Source organism: Folsomia candida, unplaced genomic scaffold (assembly GCF_002217175.1).
Source record: "Folsomia candida strain VU population unplaced genomic scaffold, ASM221717v1 Fcan01_Sc001, whole genome shotgun sequence".
Classification (NCBI taxonomy): domain Eukaryota; kingdom Metazoa; phylum Arthropoda; class Collembola; order Entomobryomorpha; family Isotomidae; genus Folsomia; species Folsomia candida.
In genome coordinates this window covers 4,094,474-4,110,099 of record NW_019091193.1, presented here as the reverse complement: position 1 = coordinate 4,110,099, position 15,626 = coordinate 4,094,474, and the positions used below count along the sequence as shown (strand labels likewise).

General features: G+C 40.8%; 3 protein-coding genes across 6 annotated transcripts; 2 read left to right on the top strand and 1 right to left on the bottom strand.

Annotated features, from left to right (window-relative positions):
* The first annotated feature begins 613 nt into the window (after positions 1–613).
* On the top strand, positions 614–3,579 carry LOC110851630 (serine protease nudel). Its single transcript, XM_022099517.2, has 5 exons — positions 614–847; positions 1,003–1,404; positions 1,484–1,693; positions 2,062–2,526; positions 2,655–3,579. The coding sequence occupies exons 1-5, from the start codon at positions 778–780 to the stop codon at positions 2,909–2,911; spliced, it is 1,404 nt and encodes a 467-aa protein (XP_021955209.1). The 5' UTR covers positions 614–777; the 3' UTR covers positions 2,912–3,579.
* A 334-nt stretch (positions 3,580–3,913) lies between these two features.
* LOC110852427 lies at positions 3,914–11,023 on the top strand. The gene is made up of 13 exons (XM_022100500.2): positions 3,914–4,125; positions 4,241–4,305; positions 4,368–4,478; positions 4,570–4,773; positions 4,843–5,028; positions 5,125–5,454; positions 5,557–7,353; positions 7,420–8,214; positions 8,284–8,775; positions 8,836–8,988; positions 9,062–9,922; positions 10,026–10,244; positions 10,320–11,023. The coding sequence occupies exons 2-13, from the start codon at positions 4,249–4,251 to the stop codon at positions 10,911–10,913; spliced, it is 5,799 nt and encodes a 1,932-aa protein (XP_021956192.1). The 5' UTR covers positions 3,914–4,125; positions 4,241–4,248; the 3' UTR covers positions 10,914–11,023.
* Positions 10,956–14,852, bottom strand: LOC110852437 (zinc finger protein 652-B). Of its 4 annotated transcripts, XM_022100518.2 has the most exons (8): positions 14,679–14,836; positions 14,447–14,618; positions 13,881–14,366; positions 13,781–13,809; positions 13,420–13,695; positions 12,245–13,322; positions 12,058–12,087; positions 10,956–11,066 (listed from the first exon to the last, which is right to left on the bottom strand). In XM_022100518.2, the coding sequence occupies exons 2-7, from the start codon at positions 14,523–14,525 to the stop codon at positions 12,083–12,085; spliced, it is 1,953 nt and encodes a 650-aa protein (XP_021956210.2). In that variant the 5' UTR covers positions 14,526–14,618; positions 14,679–14,836; the 3' UTR covers positions 10,956–11,066; positions 12,058–12,082. The 4 variants fall into 4 exon arrangements, 1 of the variants encoding a protein (XP_021956210.2); XR_004834239.1 differs by having other exon boundaries at positions 12,087–13,322; positions 14,714–14,852; XR_002548127.2 differs by having other exon boundaries at positions 12,058–13,322.
* Positions 14,853–15,626: the final 774 nt, after the last annotated feature.

Here is a 15,626-nt window from a genome sequence, read left to right as displayed (position 1 = left end):
TCGTAATATAATTATAACTGATTTATTACATCCTAGCCAATAGCATTTGCACATACATTGACGTACAACTTATCCACGACAATATCACACGGCACACACGCACGCTTACCGGCCGGTACAAAGTGTCTAAAATAGACGTAATCTTGTGCGCTTTCACTCGCAAGTTCTAATACATCACAGCATGACAACAGGAATCCACTCGACTCGAGCATAAAAATGTCCAGAAAATTAATTATGACTCAAAAGTTCAATAATGACACATACACACATCCTTAAAAATTCCTGCATAGCTTTTTTTGTCCACATTTTCTCCAATACGTCACATTATCTGTAATGTCTAAACTTATGTAACCGTAAGTTAAACATGGCACATTAGCAACGTCAATTCTACGATGAAACTGAAGGTTTCAGATCTATCCGAGTAATGCCAAATTGAAGTGCGTTAATACATTACATTTAATCGCGTCACCCGTCTTCTACCTGGTAATAAATAATGAATCGTGTAAACAGTGCTAATTAAATACTGAGAATCTACACATGTAAATGTACAGGTGCTCACACCTAATAAAAAAGCGAGTAAACCATGATTTGCAAAATGATGACACACAAAACCCTTTAAGACAGCACACAAACACCTAATCCCTCCAAATCCCGTCAATAAATAACCCATACAAAGGAGAAGAACTTTATCCAACAAATTTATTAATCCATGAGCTTTGGCCGTGTTCTTTCTCAGCGTTTTTTTAAAATAATATTCTTAATACTGAACTCAAGAAAATGGAGAATTTCAAGTTTTTTCACTCGTTTATCATCATACTCGTTGCCACTTTGTGCACGCAAGGAAAACGTAAATTTTTGCATGATTATTTTGCATTTTTGCATTCATATTATAAAATCAGTTGTATTTATCTAAATCCTTCACCTTCCTCCACTTTTCTCCCTGCAACTATAGTTAAAAACCTGCATTTTGTCTATACAATCATTACACTTTGTCTCTTTCAGGTGTTCCCCGAGTTGCAAATGGATTCAGCCATTACGCCCCCCACCAAGTAAGTTTGGTGGACAACGAAGCGAACGCACATTTCTGCGGAGGATCAATCCTAAATTCGCTCACCATCGTAACAGCCGCGCATTGTCTCTACCGTCGGAATCGTGGTAACGAGCTGCCATCATTAAATATCCCACGAATGCCGCGTGAAATTCGCATCGTCGCGGGAGAGTACAGTCTCGAACTGCGTGACGTTACAGAACAAATCCGTCAAGTCAAGTTACTCCGAGTTTATGGCGGATATGATGAGAACACTTTGCAAAACGATATCGCCCTCATTCAACTCACAGCGCCATTAAGAATAAACCGGTTCGTCCACCCAATTCGGCTGCCTAGTCGAAACAGACAGTTTAAAGGTTGATTTCAAAATTATTAAATAATTATTAAAAAATTATTACATTTTCCTTTACACATTTTACATGTGCCATTTTATAGGAAATGTAACCGTGTTCGGATGGGGATCCAATCGTTCCAGGCAATTTTTTCTGGAAGGCAATTCCATTGCGGTCACACCTGACACCCTTCAATCCGGCGTAATGTCAATCATCACAAGCTCTGAGTGTCGTCGTGGTCTCGCTTACTGGAGTGGATTTAATGAGCAAGTCATGTTTTGTGCGAGGTCGACTAAAACAATGATTTGCGAAGGTGAGGACACTGAACCTATTTTTTTAACGAATGAACTAACTTTTTGGCAATGGCGTCATCAAGTCATCACACATATATTTATGTACACTCTTAGAAATCGAAAATAATACCAAGCGGTATTCATACATATGTATATAACTCTACAAAAGTGGTATTGATAAGTACAGATAATACAGCGTAGTAAGTAATAGCTCAGTATTAAAGTTTTGCCATGTCGGTAGGAAATTTTTGCAGACTGGTATGATTTTAATACCAAGCGGTAACAACTTTAATATCGAGGAATCAGTACCTGCCTGCCTAACTGTAAAAGCCTCTCAGTGTAATACTCGAAAGATGTTAAAAATGATGTATGTATGTATGTTCTGTAGGTGACTCTGGGTCTGGTGCCGTTTGTCACTATTGTGGACCATCGATGCAGGCCTATTCAGATATTGGGGCCAGCTCCCAGCACGCATGTGTCGACGTCCTTTGCGGCATAAATTCCGCCGGGAAAGATGCCACGGATTGCTTGGTTGACGAAGATGGAGACCTCTTCAAACCACCACCACCTGGCGTTTTTACTAAAGTATCCGTATTTCCGACTTGGATTAATTCCGTGCTCCGCACCGAATTCAAAGTGAATGGCAGCTTTCTCTGCGACGATCTTCAATACATCGCACAAGGGAAGGAGTGCGACGGAAGTATTGACTGCAGCGACGGCTCAGACGAGCATAACTGCACCCTTGATATCGCAGAAATGACGTATTCACCGTACAAATGGGATGAAGCTAAACCCGTGCCAATTGTTCAGCATGAAATTGTGCAAACTTCTAGGAATGAGACAAATTCTACAGGTACATAATTATGCTTTGCATATATGTATATATCCATATATCTGAATGTTAGTATGATATATGTACATGAATGTACATGTATTTAGATAATTAAATTTTTTTAAATATTTGACTCTACATATGTACAGGAACCAGCGAGACGGTTGACCCCGAGTCAGACGACGATAATTATTGGAATGAACTGAATAAAGAACTAACCGATCCGATTAATAATACTAGCACACAAAGAGGAAATAAGGAATATATTGTCACCAGCACGGCAAGAAATTATGCATCGGAACCTGTCACTATACAGCATTTTACCCCTATCGAGAACACCACGGAAATTGAAGACATGACGACGGAACCTGTCGTTATACAACATTTTGAACAACACGGGAATTAAATTAGACATGTCGTATGTATAACAGAAAAAGTGAAGCGACACCAACAACTTTACATTTCGACCCGTGAGAACATTTAATCAGAATCTTGCCACAAGACTGACACTGTTAGAACGGAATTAACAATACTTCGAACAGCTTTTCCTATATTATTACGATAATGACACAAATTTACATGGGAACACGAAATTTCACCCCGGAATTTTCTTAATTTGACGATGTACCCATTGAGACTAAATATAACATCGCAGCTCCCCATATCACCTTGTCCGTATATACGACTACGACGAGACACTGCCACAAATACGTGAAATTTGAAAATAAAATTAAAGCGTGCAAAAATAGTCGAGGGTCCCTTTGTCCTATTGACTGAGTTGTGTATTTATTTAAAATTTTTAAATTTGTGATGGGTAAATTAGGTGCTAAATATAGTGCTACATATAATGGGATTCATGAAAAACCTGAAGGCTACAAATGAACTTACGGACGGTACAATTACTATAATTAATTTTGATTATATTTATATTATCTCAAGTTTTAATAAAATTATTAGGTGAAGAACAATTCTCATGATGCATATCTATTTACGTCTTAGAAAGATATATACGTCAACTTAAAAAGTATTAAGAATAAATACGCCTAAATACATACACTTGGCCATGAAAATGTAGCGTTTTCTACTCGTTTCTCATAATTATTCGTGAGCGTGACGAGTGTCACACCCGAGAAATTAGCACTGATTAAAATTAAATGAATTGCCAAACTCGTTAAAAAGCTGCATAGTATTAAATGGGATAATCATTCACTAAGTAATTTTACCTTGAATACAGCCAGCATGTCTATTAACACGTACACTTCACCTTTTTATATACACTTCACCGTCTAAAAATAAAAATAAGATTTCCATGTCAGCAAAATCCATGAAACGTGGACGCGGAGAAAGTGAGATGAACAAAGTTTTGGGGCATCGATGAGAAAATTGAGGAGCGGAATCCAACCATTCAACTTCTCACACAATAATATTTATTTTTTGCAGACTTTCTGAAATTTTCAAAGTTTGAAGATTTTGAAATTAAATTTGTATGTATAATTAATACCTAGTATGTGAGTAGAATTAACTAATTTGAAGTTAACTTAAACATTTGTCAGTATTGGGTACGATGTGCTCACAATTCGGATTCCAGCGTTTCTAGATGAAATACAACGTCAAAATTAGGTGAGAACTTAAATTTATTTTATCTTGTATTAATTTGGATTCAATTGATATTAATACTTGCCAATTTTGGGGATAAGTATTTAATTAACATAATCAAATGAACTTATATTTCTAGTGGTCATCATGCCTCCAAAGGTGACCAAGTCACAGGCGGAGCTAAAAAAGGCGCAGAGACAACGGGTAAGTTTTAAAAATAATTTGTAACGATGAATTAAAAACGTTGCTCTTAATTTTAATTGAAGGAGGAGAACGAGTTGGCGACAGAGGATGACGCCCTGCCTGGCGAAACCAAGGCGGATCGTCGCCGAAGATTGGAACGCGAACGGAAGAGACAGAGTCGCGGTGAGAAAAAGGTGAGGACGAGTTGTAGCTAACTAAATGGGGTTTAATTTCTTACACAAATTATTTCTTATAATTGAAATGTTTTCTTGTCTCAAATTTTAGGAAACCGCGACACCTTTGTCTAGATTGCGACCTTCGCCAGCACGTGTGAAGCACATCAAGATCGAAAAGGAGGAGGATACCGATGACGAATTAGAGGAAGGGAGTGGCGACGACTACCGAGATGCCGTCTTGCGAAATCCAATAGTAAAATTGCAAGAATCAGAATGTGAAGACAACAATGACGCCGAGTACACTCCTGACGATGTATGCTTATATTTTTAAATTAATTTGCATAGCAGTTATTAATATTTTAATTGTTACTTATTCCAATAGGACGGGAACCAATCTGATGAATTAATTCAAGTACCAAAAAAGACACCAAGAAAACGCCGGAGGACATCAACAAAATCGAGATCTGCCTCCAGTATCGACAATAGAACAAATCCCAGACGTAAACGATCAGTCAGTGCCAAAAATTTGAAACTGGAAGCCATCAGAAAGAGAATTAAGAGGCAGGAGGTCTGCCAAATCAATTCATTTCAAATTATAAACTTTCCCCTGCCTGACCATATATATACAAACGTTAATTGCTTAATTTGTTTGCATCCTTACCAGGAGGAAAATCTGCCGTATGACGGACCGGATCTTGACTCGATTCCTGGCGAGACGTGGGCCGATTATAGGCGACGAAAGGACCGTGAGAGGGTCAGGAAGAAGAGAGCTCTGCAGAAAAGTACGCAAAATCTGGGTCAGGGGAACAATGATTCAGAAGCACGCCCAGATCTATCTACTTCTCGTCCACTTGTGACCTACACTCCTCGGGAGAAAGTAGTTCGTTCTATTCGCCATGAGGTTGACCGCCTTATTACCACCGAGACTGAGAAAAAGTGGGACCCTACCAGTAAAAAGTGGAAGAAGAATCGACCCCAAAATTTGGAAGACGTTGTGAGTAATGAATTATGTAGTTTTGAGCTGGAAGTTTAGAATTACTTTACAAATTATGAAAGGAAGGAAACTTTCCAGTTAATTTGGCATCTTATCTTCCAGTCACCTGAAGTCGGAGAGGATTGGCTCTTCAAGGAAATGCTCATCCATAAGCTCCAGTTAGAATTCGAACACGTTCGATCGGTTCTCATCACAGAAGCCGTCGAGCTGGAATTGGACCCTGGTGTTCCATCCCTGGAACGACCCTTAACCCCGGCTCAAGGTCAAACTTCAAATTACCCTGCTGGTGATGATACGAGTGACAGCGACTACGCCCGTGATGAGGATGACAATAATTCTAATAATGGTAGCGATCACGATGGCTCGGCTTGCAACTCTCTCGAAGTCGTCATGGTCAAACCAGAACCTGCCGACATCCAAGAAAACAACGAGATGCAAGACTGGATAGCCAACACCGTCTCTGCGGCCGACGACGACTTGACCAATTCCCACACCACTTCCGGATTCCAACCAAAGCATCGAATCCATACTATCAGGAAACAAGAACGCGCCACCCAACTTGAATTACAACTTGAATTATGCCGTGCCCGCTGGATGGAGGAAAAACCGGACGACTCCCAAAGTCGTGACTTGATTGACATCGAACGTCAAAGCCTCATTGACCAAGTTATCCTCGAAAAGAAGGAGCTTATCAAACACGCAGAAGTCTGGCTTAGTCAAAAGAGAGAACTTTACAGCAAGGAATCTCTCACCGAGAGGAGCGCCCGGATCGCGGCTCGCTTAAAAGATAACGAACCACAAAGTCAGAAGGATAAGACGCAAGCGACCAAGGTCGGGAAGACCTCAACCCCAAATGCGACAGCCTCCTTTCAGCTCACCCCGGAAGAAAAAAAGTCACGTCATGCAGAAATCTTCCGAATACGATGCCGCATGGAGAAAAAAGAGTATGAAATCCACACTAGCCTCGTTGCCACTCAGAATCCGACCGAATTCTCCAACACACTGACGCACCCAGACCATCAACCGGTCATCCAATACTGGACATTGGCCGCGGAATCGAGCAGAGCTAAAGTTAGGGAAGAAATAATTAAGTATCGTAAAATGTTGGGAAGATTTCTCACTTTGACGAAAACAAGCAAGATCAGTTACAACATGTCGTCGTCAGCGGTTCAGGTCGTGGAATCCTCGGCAACCACAAACTTCAAAGAATTCCACACTTTTCTGGGAGAATTTGGATCGATTGTTGGTAAACATTTGGAAGATAGACGATTCTACATGACACGGAGGGCCAAGAAATACAACGAGCTCAGTTTGGAGGCCAGATTTAAAGAGAATTTGCGTCACAAGGAGCGTAAAGCGAAGGTGCGTGGGGGTGGCGTTATCTCGGCAGAGGATCGCGCTAAATTTGACGCCGAACGCGCGGCCGGTGTGGTCGCATGGGAAGCGAAAATGAGGGAGAGAGCATTTAAAAAGCAGTTCAAGGAGGCCAACAGGGCTATCAAAGGCCCGAGAAGAAGGCGGATAAAGAAAAGTCCGTCGACATCGATGGCGACGACGTCAGTTCCGTCAAGAAAGAAGACGACACTAAATACAAAACAAACTGCAAATTTCCTCCCTACATATATTCCCCCACAACAACAGCAAAGTCGATATCATGTCGACAACGACGACGATAGTGACGACGACTGGACGCCTAACGCCGGCTCGTACTCTCCTCCACCGCAAGATGATGATAACTACCTCAACCAAAACCAATACGTCCAGCAACAGCAGCCGCAGCATCGCGCCTATCAGCACTTTATGGGGGCTGCGAGTCCGGCTCGATATGAATTGGGACAGGTCCAAGTTGATGGATGGGTAGCCTTATCAACACCACAACACGGTTATCACCAAGAACAAGTAACAGTTTAACTTAACTAATAATTAGCATAAATAATTAATTAATTTAAATGGTGTACTTTCCAGGCTAATTCGTCCTACCCGTCGATATCTGGCAATTATCAGCAACACTTGTCCACCATTAACACAAACGACTGGTCATCTAACGTCGCCTATCGAAACGTCGCCGATGCTTATTCCTCTCACGCCTCTTCGCAACCCAAAAATACCAAACGGAAGCCGGGCCGTCCTCGTGGGTCGAGTTATAAATCTCGCTCCACCAAGTTGGTCAAAGATTCGCTGAAACGCTGTCGACGAAAACACCCTCCGAATACTGACTATTGGGGGAATCGAGCCAGGAAGGCGAGCAAGGCACGAAAGGCTACTCTTGGTCCCCCACCTCCAGTAGACCCACCTCCACCTGAGACAGTTTGCCCACTGGAACGCTCAGTCCAGAAGATGCTGGAAACGAAACTCCCAGAAAATGTGACCAATCTCTGTCCAAAATGTCCCCACTGTGATAAAGTCTTTAGTGAAGAGGCCGCTTTCAAGGCACATTTGAAAAAGAGACATCCCGAACCGGAAGTGGAAAAGAAGAAGACAAAGGATGAGAAATCGAAAAAGAAGGACAAGAAACCGCAACCGAGCTACCAGTCGAAAGAGAAGCTTACCTGTCCTATCTGCGATTTCGTCTACACTGACAGGGGTCGTCTCTGTGAGCATTTGTTTTCGAACCACTGGGTCAAAAATGAAGTCAAATATGTGTGCCCGTTCAGCGCCCGCGTTGGGAAGCAGGTTGACCTAAAGTGTAACAATTTGCTATTCGGGAAGTTCAGCCTATCAAACCATTTTAAGAGGAAGCATCCCGAGGCAACGAAACAGGTTGGTTAATTAATTATAATTTTTTAGATATATTTTATGTAATATTTGATCCTTAATTTGACTTTCTAGTGGTACTTGACCCTTGACTCACGCAGCACAACGGGTCGTTCCTCTTTGTTTGTGTGCCTTGAATGTGACCACGATTGCAAGTCCTTCTCCACCCTCATCGACCACTACGTGTCGACGCATGACCATTTACGATGGGAGTGTGAGCACTGTGGCGTCTTGTTGAGGAGAAGGGAGCAGCTGGATGATCATGTCGCCCTTTTCCATCCTCATGACCATCCTGGAGTCGAAAACTCGAAAAGTGACGCTCCGCTTAACATTTCGATTTTAAATGTCCACAAGTGTGCTACATGTCTGTCTGAATTTTCGTCACTGGAATGGCTACAAAATCATGTCAAAAAAGGTCATAGATTTATCGCTGATGAGGAGGGAGCAGAAAATTCACAGCTTGAAGAATGTGATTCGAGCCGGACTTGCTTCTGGTGTAGGAAAGAGTTCAAGTCGGGTTCTGAGTTGGTGGATCATATAGAACAATGTCATCCTAATGAGCCGCCTGTAAGGATAATTAATTAATTAATGGATGTAATGGATTGGACTAACATCTTTTTTTACCAGGTATCGAAGGCGATGGAGCCGGAAATGTATCACTGTGCGGAACCTTACAAATGCGAACTCTGTGCAAAATCGTTCCTAACTTTGGCCCGGTTGAGAAAGCACTGCCTCGACGATCATGATCTCGCTAAATATTTCGAAGTCGTAAAAGATAAGGTTACCAATTTTCAAAGAATAATTGAACCCCAATACAATATTGTAGACTTATAATTTATGTAAATTTTGGCAGATTTCGATCCCCCCGTCGACATCTAATCATACCCATCAAGAAGAGCAGCACGCATCCACCAAACATTCCACCCACAGCATTACATCCTCTTCCTCCTCCCTCTGTCAACTTTGCCACTTTACGACATCTCACTCCTTCCACCAGGTCCACCTCGTCTACGACCAAGTCATGAAACGTTACTGCCAAATTTGTCAAAGAATTTTAACCAGCAAGGCGATGTTGATTCTCCACATGAACGCTGTCCATTCCACCCCCCTCAACGCCCTCGTCATCCCCTCCGCCACTGGAATAGTAGATGATACGACCTTGCATGACCCCAATGATCCCCCCACTTCTTGTCCCGAATGCCCAAAAATCTTCACCGCTTCCCAGTTTCATCATTACCATTCCTTCCATGCACAAGGAGCCTTGGCCTGTCCGCACTGTCCGAGTTTATTCGTGACACGAGAGATGCGGACAAAACACGTCAAAGAAGAACATAATCCAGCCAAAAAGGTCATAACCCCAGAAATTTTGGAATCATTGATACACGCCACAGAGGTCGAGCATAGCGGAAAGTCCGTCACCATTTACACCTGTAAAGTATGCATGAAAAACTACAAGAGTAAAGAATTCGTCGTCACTCACATTCAAGAAGCGCACAAAAACAACGCCTTCACTAGGGTGATGTGTCCTCAGTGCAATACTACATTCCAGTACGCCCATTCTTTAGAGCGTCATATTAAATCGGCTCACAGCGAGGAGGGGATGAAGAGGTTTAAATGTCCGGCGTGTCCAAAAACGATTACGACCATGGCGCAGATTAAACGGCACGTGAAACAATTTCATCCTGAGGTTAACTTCGATCCCGAAAAGATTGAGGTTGTAAATTATACTAGTTTTTTCTTGAAATCTTGTAATTTGTTTTTTAAAAAAATGGAAGAACTTGATTTATAGGTTTAAAAAATTGAATTTTGTTTTGTAGACGGTGAACATTGCCGAGGAGGGTCTAAAAAATGGGAAACGTTTCCTCTGCAATATTTGTACGCAGGATTTTTCGACGGAGGACGGGCTAAAGTCGCACATCACTGGGAAGCATTTTCCTATCCACTTCACCTCCTTTTGTGACCACTGTGGCCTCCAGATTAGTCAGAAGAGGAAGAAGTGGCACATGTGGAAATATCACGGCGTGGCAATTAATAAGGTGACTAATTAATTAACCAATCAGTTTATTTAGATTAGATTTTGGAATTTATATACACATGCATTTATTTATCAGAGGCACGATGTGGCAAAAACGAGCAAGGCCAGGACTCAAGTCAGCTCTGTGTTTGAGCTATTGGACATGTTGCAGAAAATATACGTCAAGACTTCTTCCTCGACCGGATATCGGAAGCGAACCAGGGTTGCTAGAGAAGAAGAGGAAATCAGTGAAAACGATGAAGGACAAGAATCCGAGGATGAAGATGATGATGAACAATCTTTCGACGAATCGAATGAAGACGAAGATTACAACCAGAAGTCACGCCGTCGATCTGCACGAAGTAAGCCTAAACGGAAACCAGTCTCTCCCAAGAAAAGCAGCACCCGATCTCGTCGTACAACCAGTACCACCAAATCCTCCGTGTATTACATTGACGATTCTTCTTCATTGGATGATAAGGATGAATCTGAATTTTCTCACGTGGGCGACTCTGACGAAGATGACGAAGATAACCAAGTCTCACTGAAAAGGTTGTTCATCAATCCGAACAAGAGTAAACGGCGTGGGGGAATATCATCATCAAATCCTGAACCCTCGAAAAGAGCGTTAGATTTGTTAGGAGGTAGATTTATTGGTATCGCGCTAGAACGGTGTGATGCTACAAATTGAATTTTGATTAAAAATAGAGTTACAAAAGTTCAGTAACAAAACTTGTCTTGAATTCAAAATTATTTTATTTTAACAAATCAATAAATAAATGGATTCCTGATTCAATACAAGTATCTACATAATGTGGTGGAGTGACGTGAAATGTAAAAAAGACTAACAATGCACATGTCAGACATGTTTCGCACGGATCTTCTTGAAACCAGCACTAAAATCTCAAGGAACTAAACACAAACAATAGTTAGTATGAAACTCAAGCACTTCTGCAGAATTCAAAAAGTTATGAAGGTTTTAATTTTGCGAAAACACGCATTTTCACCATGCGAAACTATACAGAGTTCACCTCTCCGCTGTCCCATTTTCTCCTGCGCTTCTCTTCACTAGGTCATACGTTTTCACTCAAAATTTAATTGATTAATTTCCTAACCAAGTTCTCATCCGATTTTTTATATTTGGCTTTTACATAATTTTTTAACACTTTTGAATATTTAAAATAAAAATTAAGTTGTTATCAGTGGAATTTTTTAAGGATTTGTTCAGAATAGGATCGATTTTCATTTAAATTTCTTTCACATTGCATATTTATATTTGTAAACTTATTTGACAATAAAAAACCAAACATACCAAGTTCCCTGTGTGATAAGGGCCAGCATCACACAAAGTCATAAGATTTTTGTCTTTATATCTCTTTAAATCTTGTCTTGTCTTGACTCTTGTCTTTAAATCTTTAAAGACCCTCAACGCGAAAGAAATAAAAATCCATTATTCTGACTGAACCAATTTTGAAAAATAATTTCCACTTATAAGAAGTTAGTTGAATCCATTTTAAACATTAATAAGTGTTAAAAAATTATGTAAAAGTCAAATATAAAAAATCGGATGAGAACTTGGTTAGGAAATTAATTAATCAAATTTTGAGTGCAAACCTATGACCTAGTGAAGAGAAGCGCAGGAGAAAATCGGACAGCAGAGAGGTGAACTCTGTATAGTTTCGCATGGTGAAAATACGCGTTTTCGCAAACTTAAAACCTTCATAACTTTTTGAATTCTGCAGAAGTGCTCAAATTTCATACTAACTATTGTTTGTGTTTAGTTCCTTGAGATTTTAGTGCTAGTATCATGAAGATCCGTGCGAAACATGTCTGACATGTGCATTGTAAGCTATTTGTACTCTACCCTGTAACAGATTCATTTTACATAAATTATACTCATTGATAATCACATATTAATTACAAATTCATGGAAATCATTAGCCCCAGCAATTAACAACTACCATCATTTACATCCTTGTTGTATTTACATATTTAATTATGAATTATCCAGTTCTTCCTCACCAGGCTCTTGTTCATCTCCCTTCTTTTCATTCACCGGCGGTCGCCCGATTTTCGCCCCAGCCACTCCCTTCCTCTCCGGACATCCTCTCGGCCTCCCCTTGTACTGTCCTCGCCTCTCGGGGTCATGCGACCTCATGTGAATGGTCAAATACTCCCTCAGTCGAAACTTCTTGCCACATTCGGAACACAAATGTGGCGCGTCTTCCGGTCGAATATGGATTTGTTTATGTCGAGTCAACTTACTCTTCGAAATCAACCCTTTTCCGCACACATCACAAATGAATCTCTTCGCTCCGGGTTCTCTGGATTGATGCACACTCGCAATATGGCACCTTAGCAAGGCTGCCCCCTTCAATTTAGCTCCACAGATTTCACACACAGCGACAAGATCTTCCTCAGGACTGTGAAGGCTGACCATATGTGCCTTCATTACATGCTCGCTACTAAATCGTTTCGAACATTGAGTGCATGCGTACGGCAGTAAATGATTTGGCGGATGTCTCGTATTTTCATGAAGTTCTAGAGCTTCTCGTGACGAGAAATAATTAGGCTGCCGTCCCCGCTGGGAACATGTCTTGCACGCGATGGCTTTTTCGAGACAGATCTTCTCTTCAGAAACGTGGTAATTAAAGGACGTCATACAGACGAAAGTTTCACTACATCCGGCACAAGTTAAGTGCTTCTTTGGGACGTGTAGTTTTCGTAAGTGTTCTTCTAGTGATCTCGCGTCCCGAAAGTTAAATAGACAATGGCCACATTTATATCCAGGTCGGCGACTCCGTTCTTCACAGGGTGTCACGTGATGCGACCAGCCTTCAAAGGTGACGAAGACTTTGACACAGTGAGGGCAGGGGAAGTCGGAAATTGCATATTTTTCTGCCAACCAGGCCAGTGTGGGGACCTGTAGGGCGGGTGGGAGAGTTCCCAAATTGGTGGATTTTGCCTCGTCGATATTGCGAAGGAGATCAGTGCGCCATTTGACAAAGTCTGTCCAGGTCCAGGAAGGGATGTAGAGTTGTGGGGAGTGGTATAAAGTTTCTTCTGCGGGAGGTGTGGCTTTTATGGGTGTTGATGGAGCCTAAAATTTAAAACGATGCAATATTATAAAATTGTTTTACTAATTCTCCGAACACAGGCGACCTTGGCTCAAATTTTGTAATTAATTTTACCATTACCTTTGTCACGTCATCATTCACAAGTTGTTTTGACTTTGTACTTTTTTCCTTGTGAATTGTGTCATCTTCACCTTTATCCCTCTGAGAATGACGATAATCCAGATCTAATTCTATTTTAAGCGGATCGTCAGCATTATCATCATCATCCGCATCCGGGGTAATTTCCGCTCCGAGAAGAGCATCTTCAAAATCTAGAATAGGGTAAGTATCCATCTCTACACTCTCTTCGACCTTAATCGTTCCAAAATCGACTTCTTCTTCGTCTTCTTCTCTACCCTGTAAAAAACATGTAGATATTTTAGTCTTTAGAAATTATTGTGCCATTTTCATTTATTCATTATCAGTTTAATCATTCGCTCACCGTTTCACCAAAAACATACCCACCCTCGCCTGGAAAACATTAATCAAACTTTAATTAAAATCACTTAATTTAATTTGAATTAATATTAATCAATACATACCTTGAACCAAATAAGCACGCACTTCTTTAACAATGCCTTCAATAATCTTGCCTTGGTCTCCCTGACCGACTTCTTCTACTACTACCTCCTCCTCCTCTCTAAGCTCCTCTTTAACTTTTATGATCTGATTTTTTACAGTAAATTCAAGTTGGCTAAACTGTTCGCGATGTGTCTCAAAATTTGTATTATGTTGGTCAATCCGAGCTTGAAGTTGGCGAATCTGGGCGCAAATATGATCCATTTTCTCGGACAAATCCTTCCCCTTGGCCACCACGGTGTCGCAAGTGTCACACAGGACAACCCACTCTGTCGGATGACCGTATCTCGCCTCCAAGTCGGAACACCGGTCGGGTGGAAATTGTAGTATTTTTTGCAGCAAAAATAGAATTCGGGCGCCTTTCGCCTCCACCAATTTCTTGCCATCAACCACCCGATAAGTTTTCCGAGTGGGGGTGCAACACAAAATGCAAGAGTGAAGCGGTGCAGCTGAAATTTGACAAGTTAAACTAGATAAGTATCGCTTATTGTGTGCGGTAAGAACAGTAATTTTTGTTAGATCGTGATACCTTTCAGTAGACGTCTCCCATTGCTATAATCGAGCAATTGTTGCCTGCATCGGAGCTTGTTTTTCGATAACTTCGGCATAGTTGGATCTCTAGACAGCGAGGGTTATCCGTGCATAGGTGACGGTAAGCCGAGATTTGGTGTGGCCTTCGTTGATGACGACCACGAAGTTATCTGCAAGAAGAAGACAAATACTTGGAATACTAATTTATAGTGGCTCCAAATTTACTTTACCTTGATTAAATGTAATGCATTCAATTAGTGATTACTTTATTGATCTGCAGGCGAGGAAAAGATTGAAGTTTCAAGTTTATTTTATTTTGCTCAATCTGCATTCTGCATTCTGCAGCTGATTTTGCGTCCCGGGCAGAAAATTGCATTGATTCTAATAGTGGACAGTGCATAATGGACGTGGTTAATTTAAGGAGTCATGTCATATCGCTTATCTTACAGATACTAAATGACTAACTAAATAGTAGTAGACACCCAGAGGGGGTAGGATTCGGCGAAATAAGCAACAGGTTGAGAAGATCCGGTATGCACGGCCCCATCTTCCTTCGACAAAAATAAAACTGCATGGAGAAATCAATCAAGTCGAAACGACAATTATTTTACTGAAAGGTAAATTAATTTGATTATATTAATAGTCCTAAATTGAGTTGTCTCATCTCGCCTTACTAGACTCGTCTCAATTTTTCATCCCATTTTTATTTCCACTTTCCTAAATTGTCTCTTGCTTTGAAATTTACATACTTTTGCAAGACTAATTTTATTTGCCTAATGCAAAAAATCAGTTTCTTCAGCATAAATTTATTCTTGAAAAAACGACCATACGAATATTCTTATGAATAAATCCATTTTAAAGAAATTCTTATGAAGGCTTCGACTCTTTGCATGCGAATTATGTATTTACAGTTTACAGACCTCGTTATGAGCATTGTGTTAATTGATAGATGGTAACTTACATGTATGCCTCGAGTAATTTGAAAACAATGCGCTAAATATATAGTAAGTACTTTTAATTAATTTTCCAAACCTTAATGTGACAGCAACTGACACGGTAGCGGGCGAGGCGAGATGAGACATGCAAATTTCATTCATCTCACAAAAATACTCAATTCGCCAGTTTCTCAATGTTTCTCAACTTGCCTCTCTCTCGCTACTGAAAGGAGTGAGTTTAGC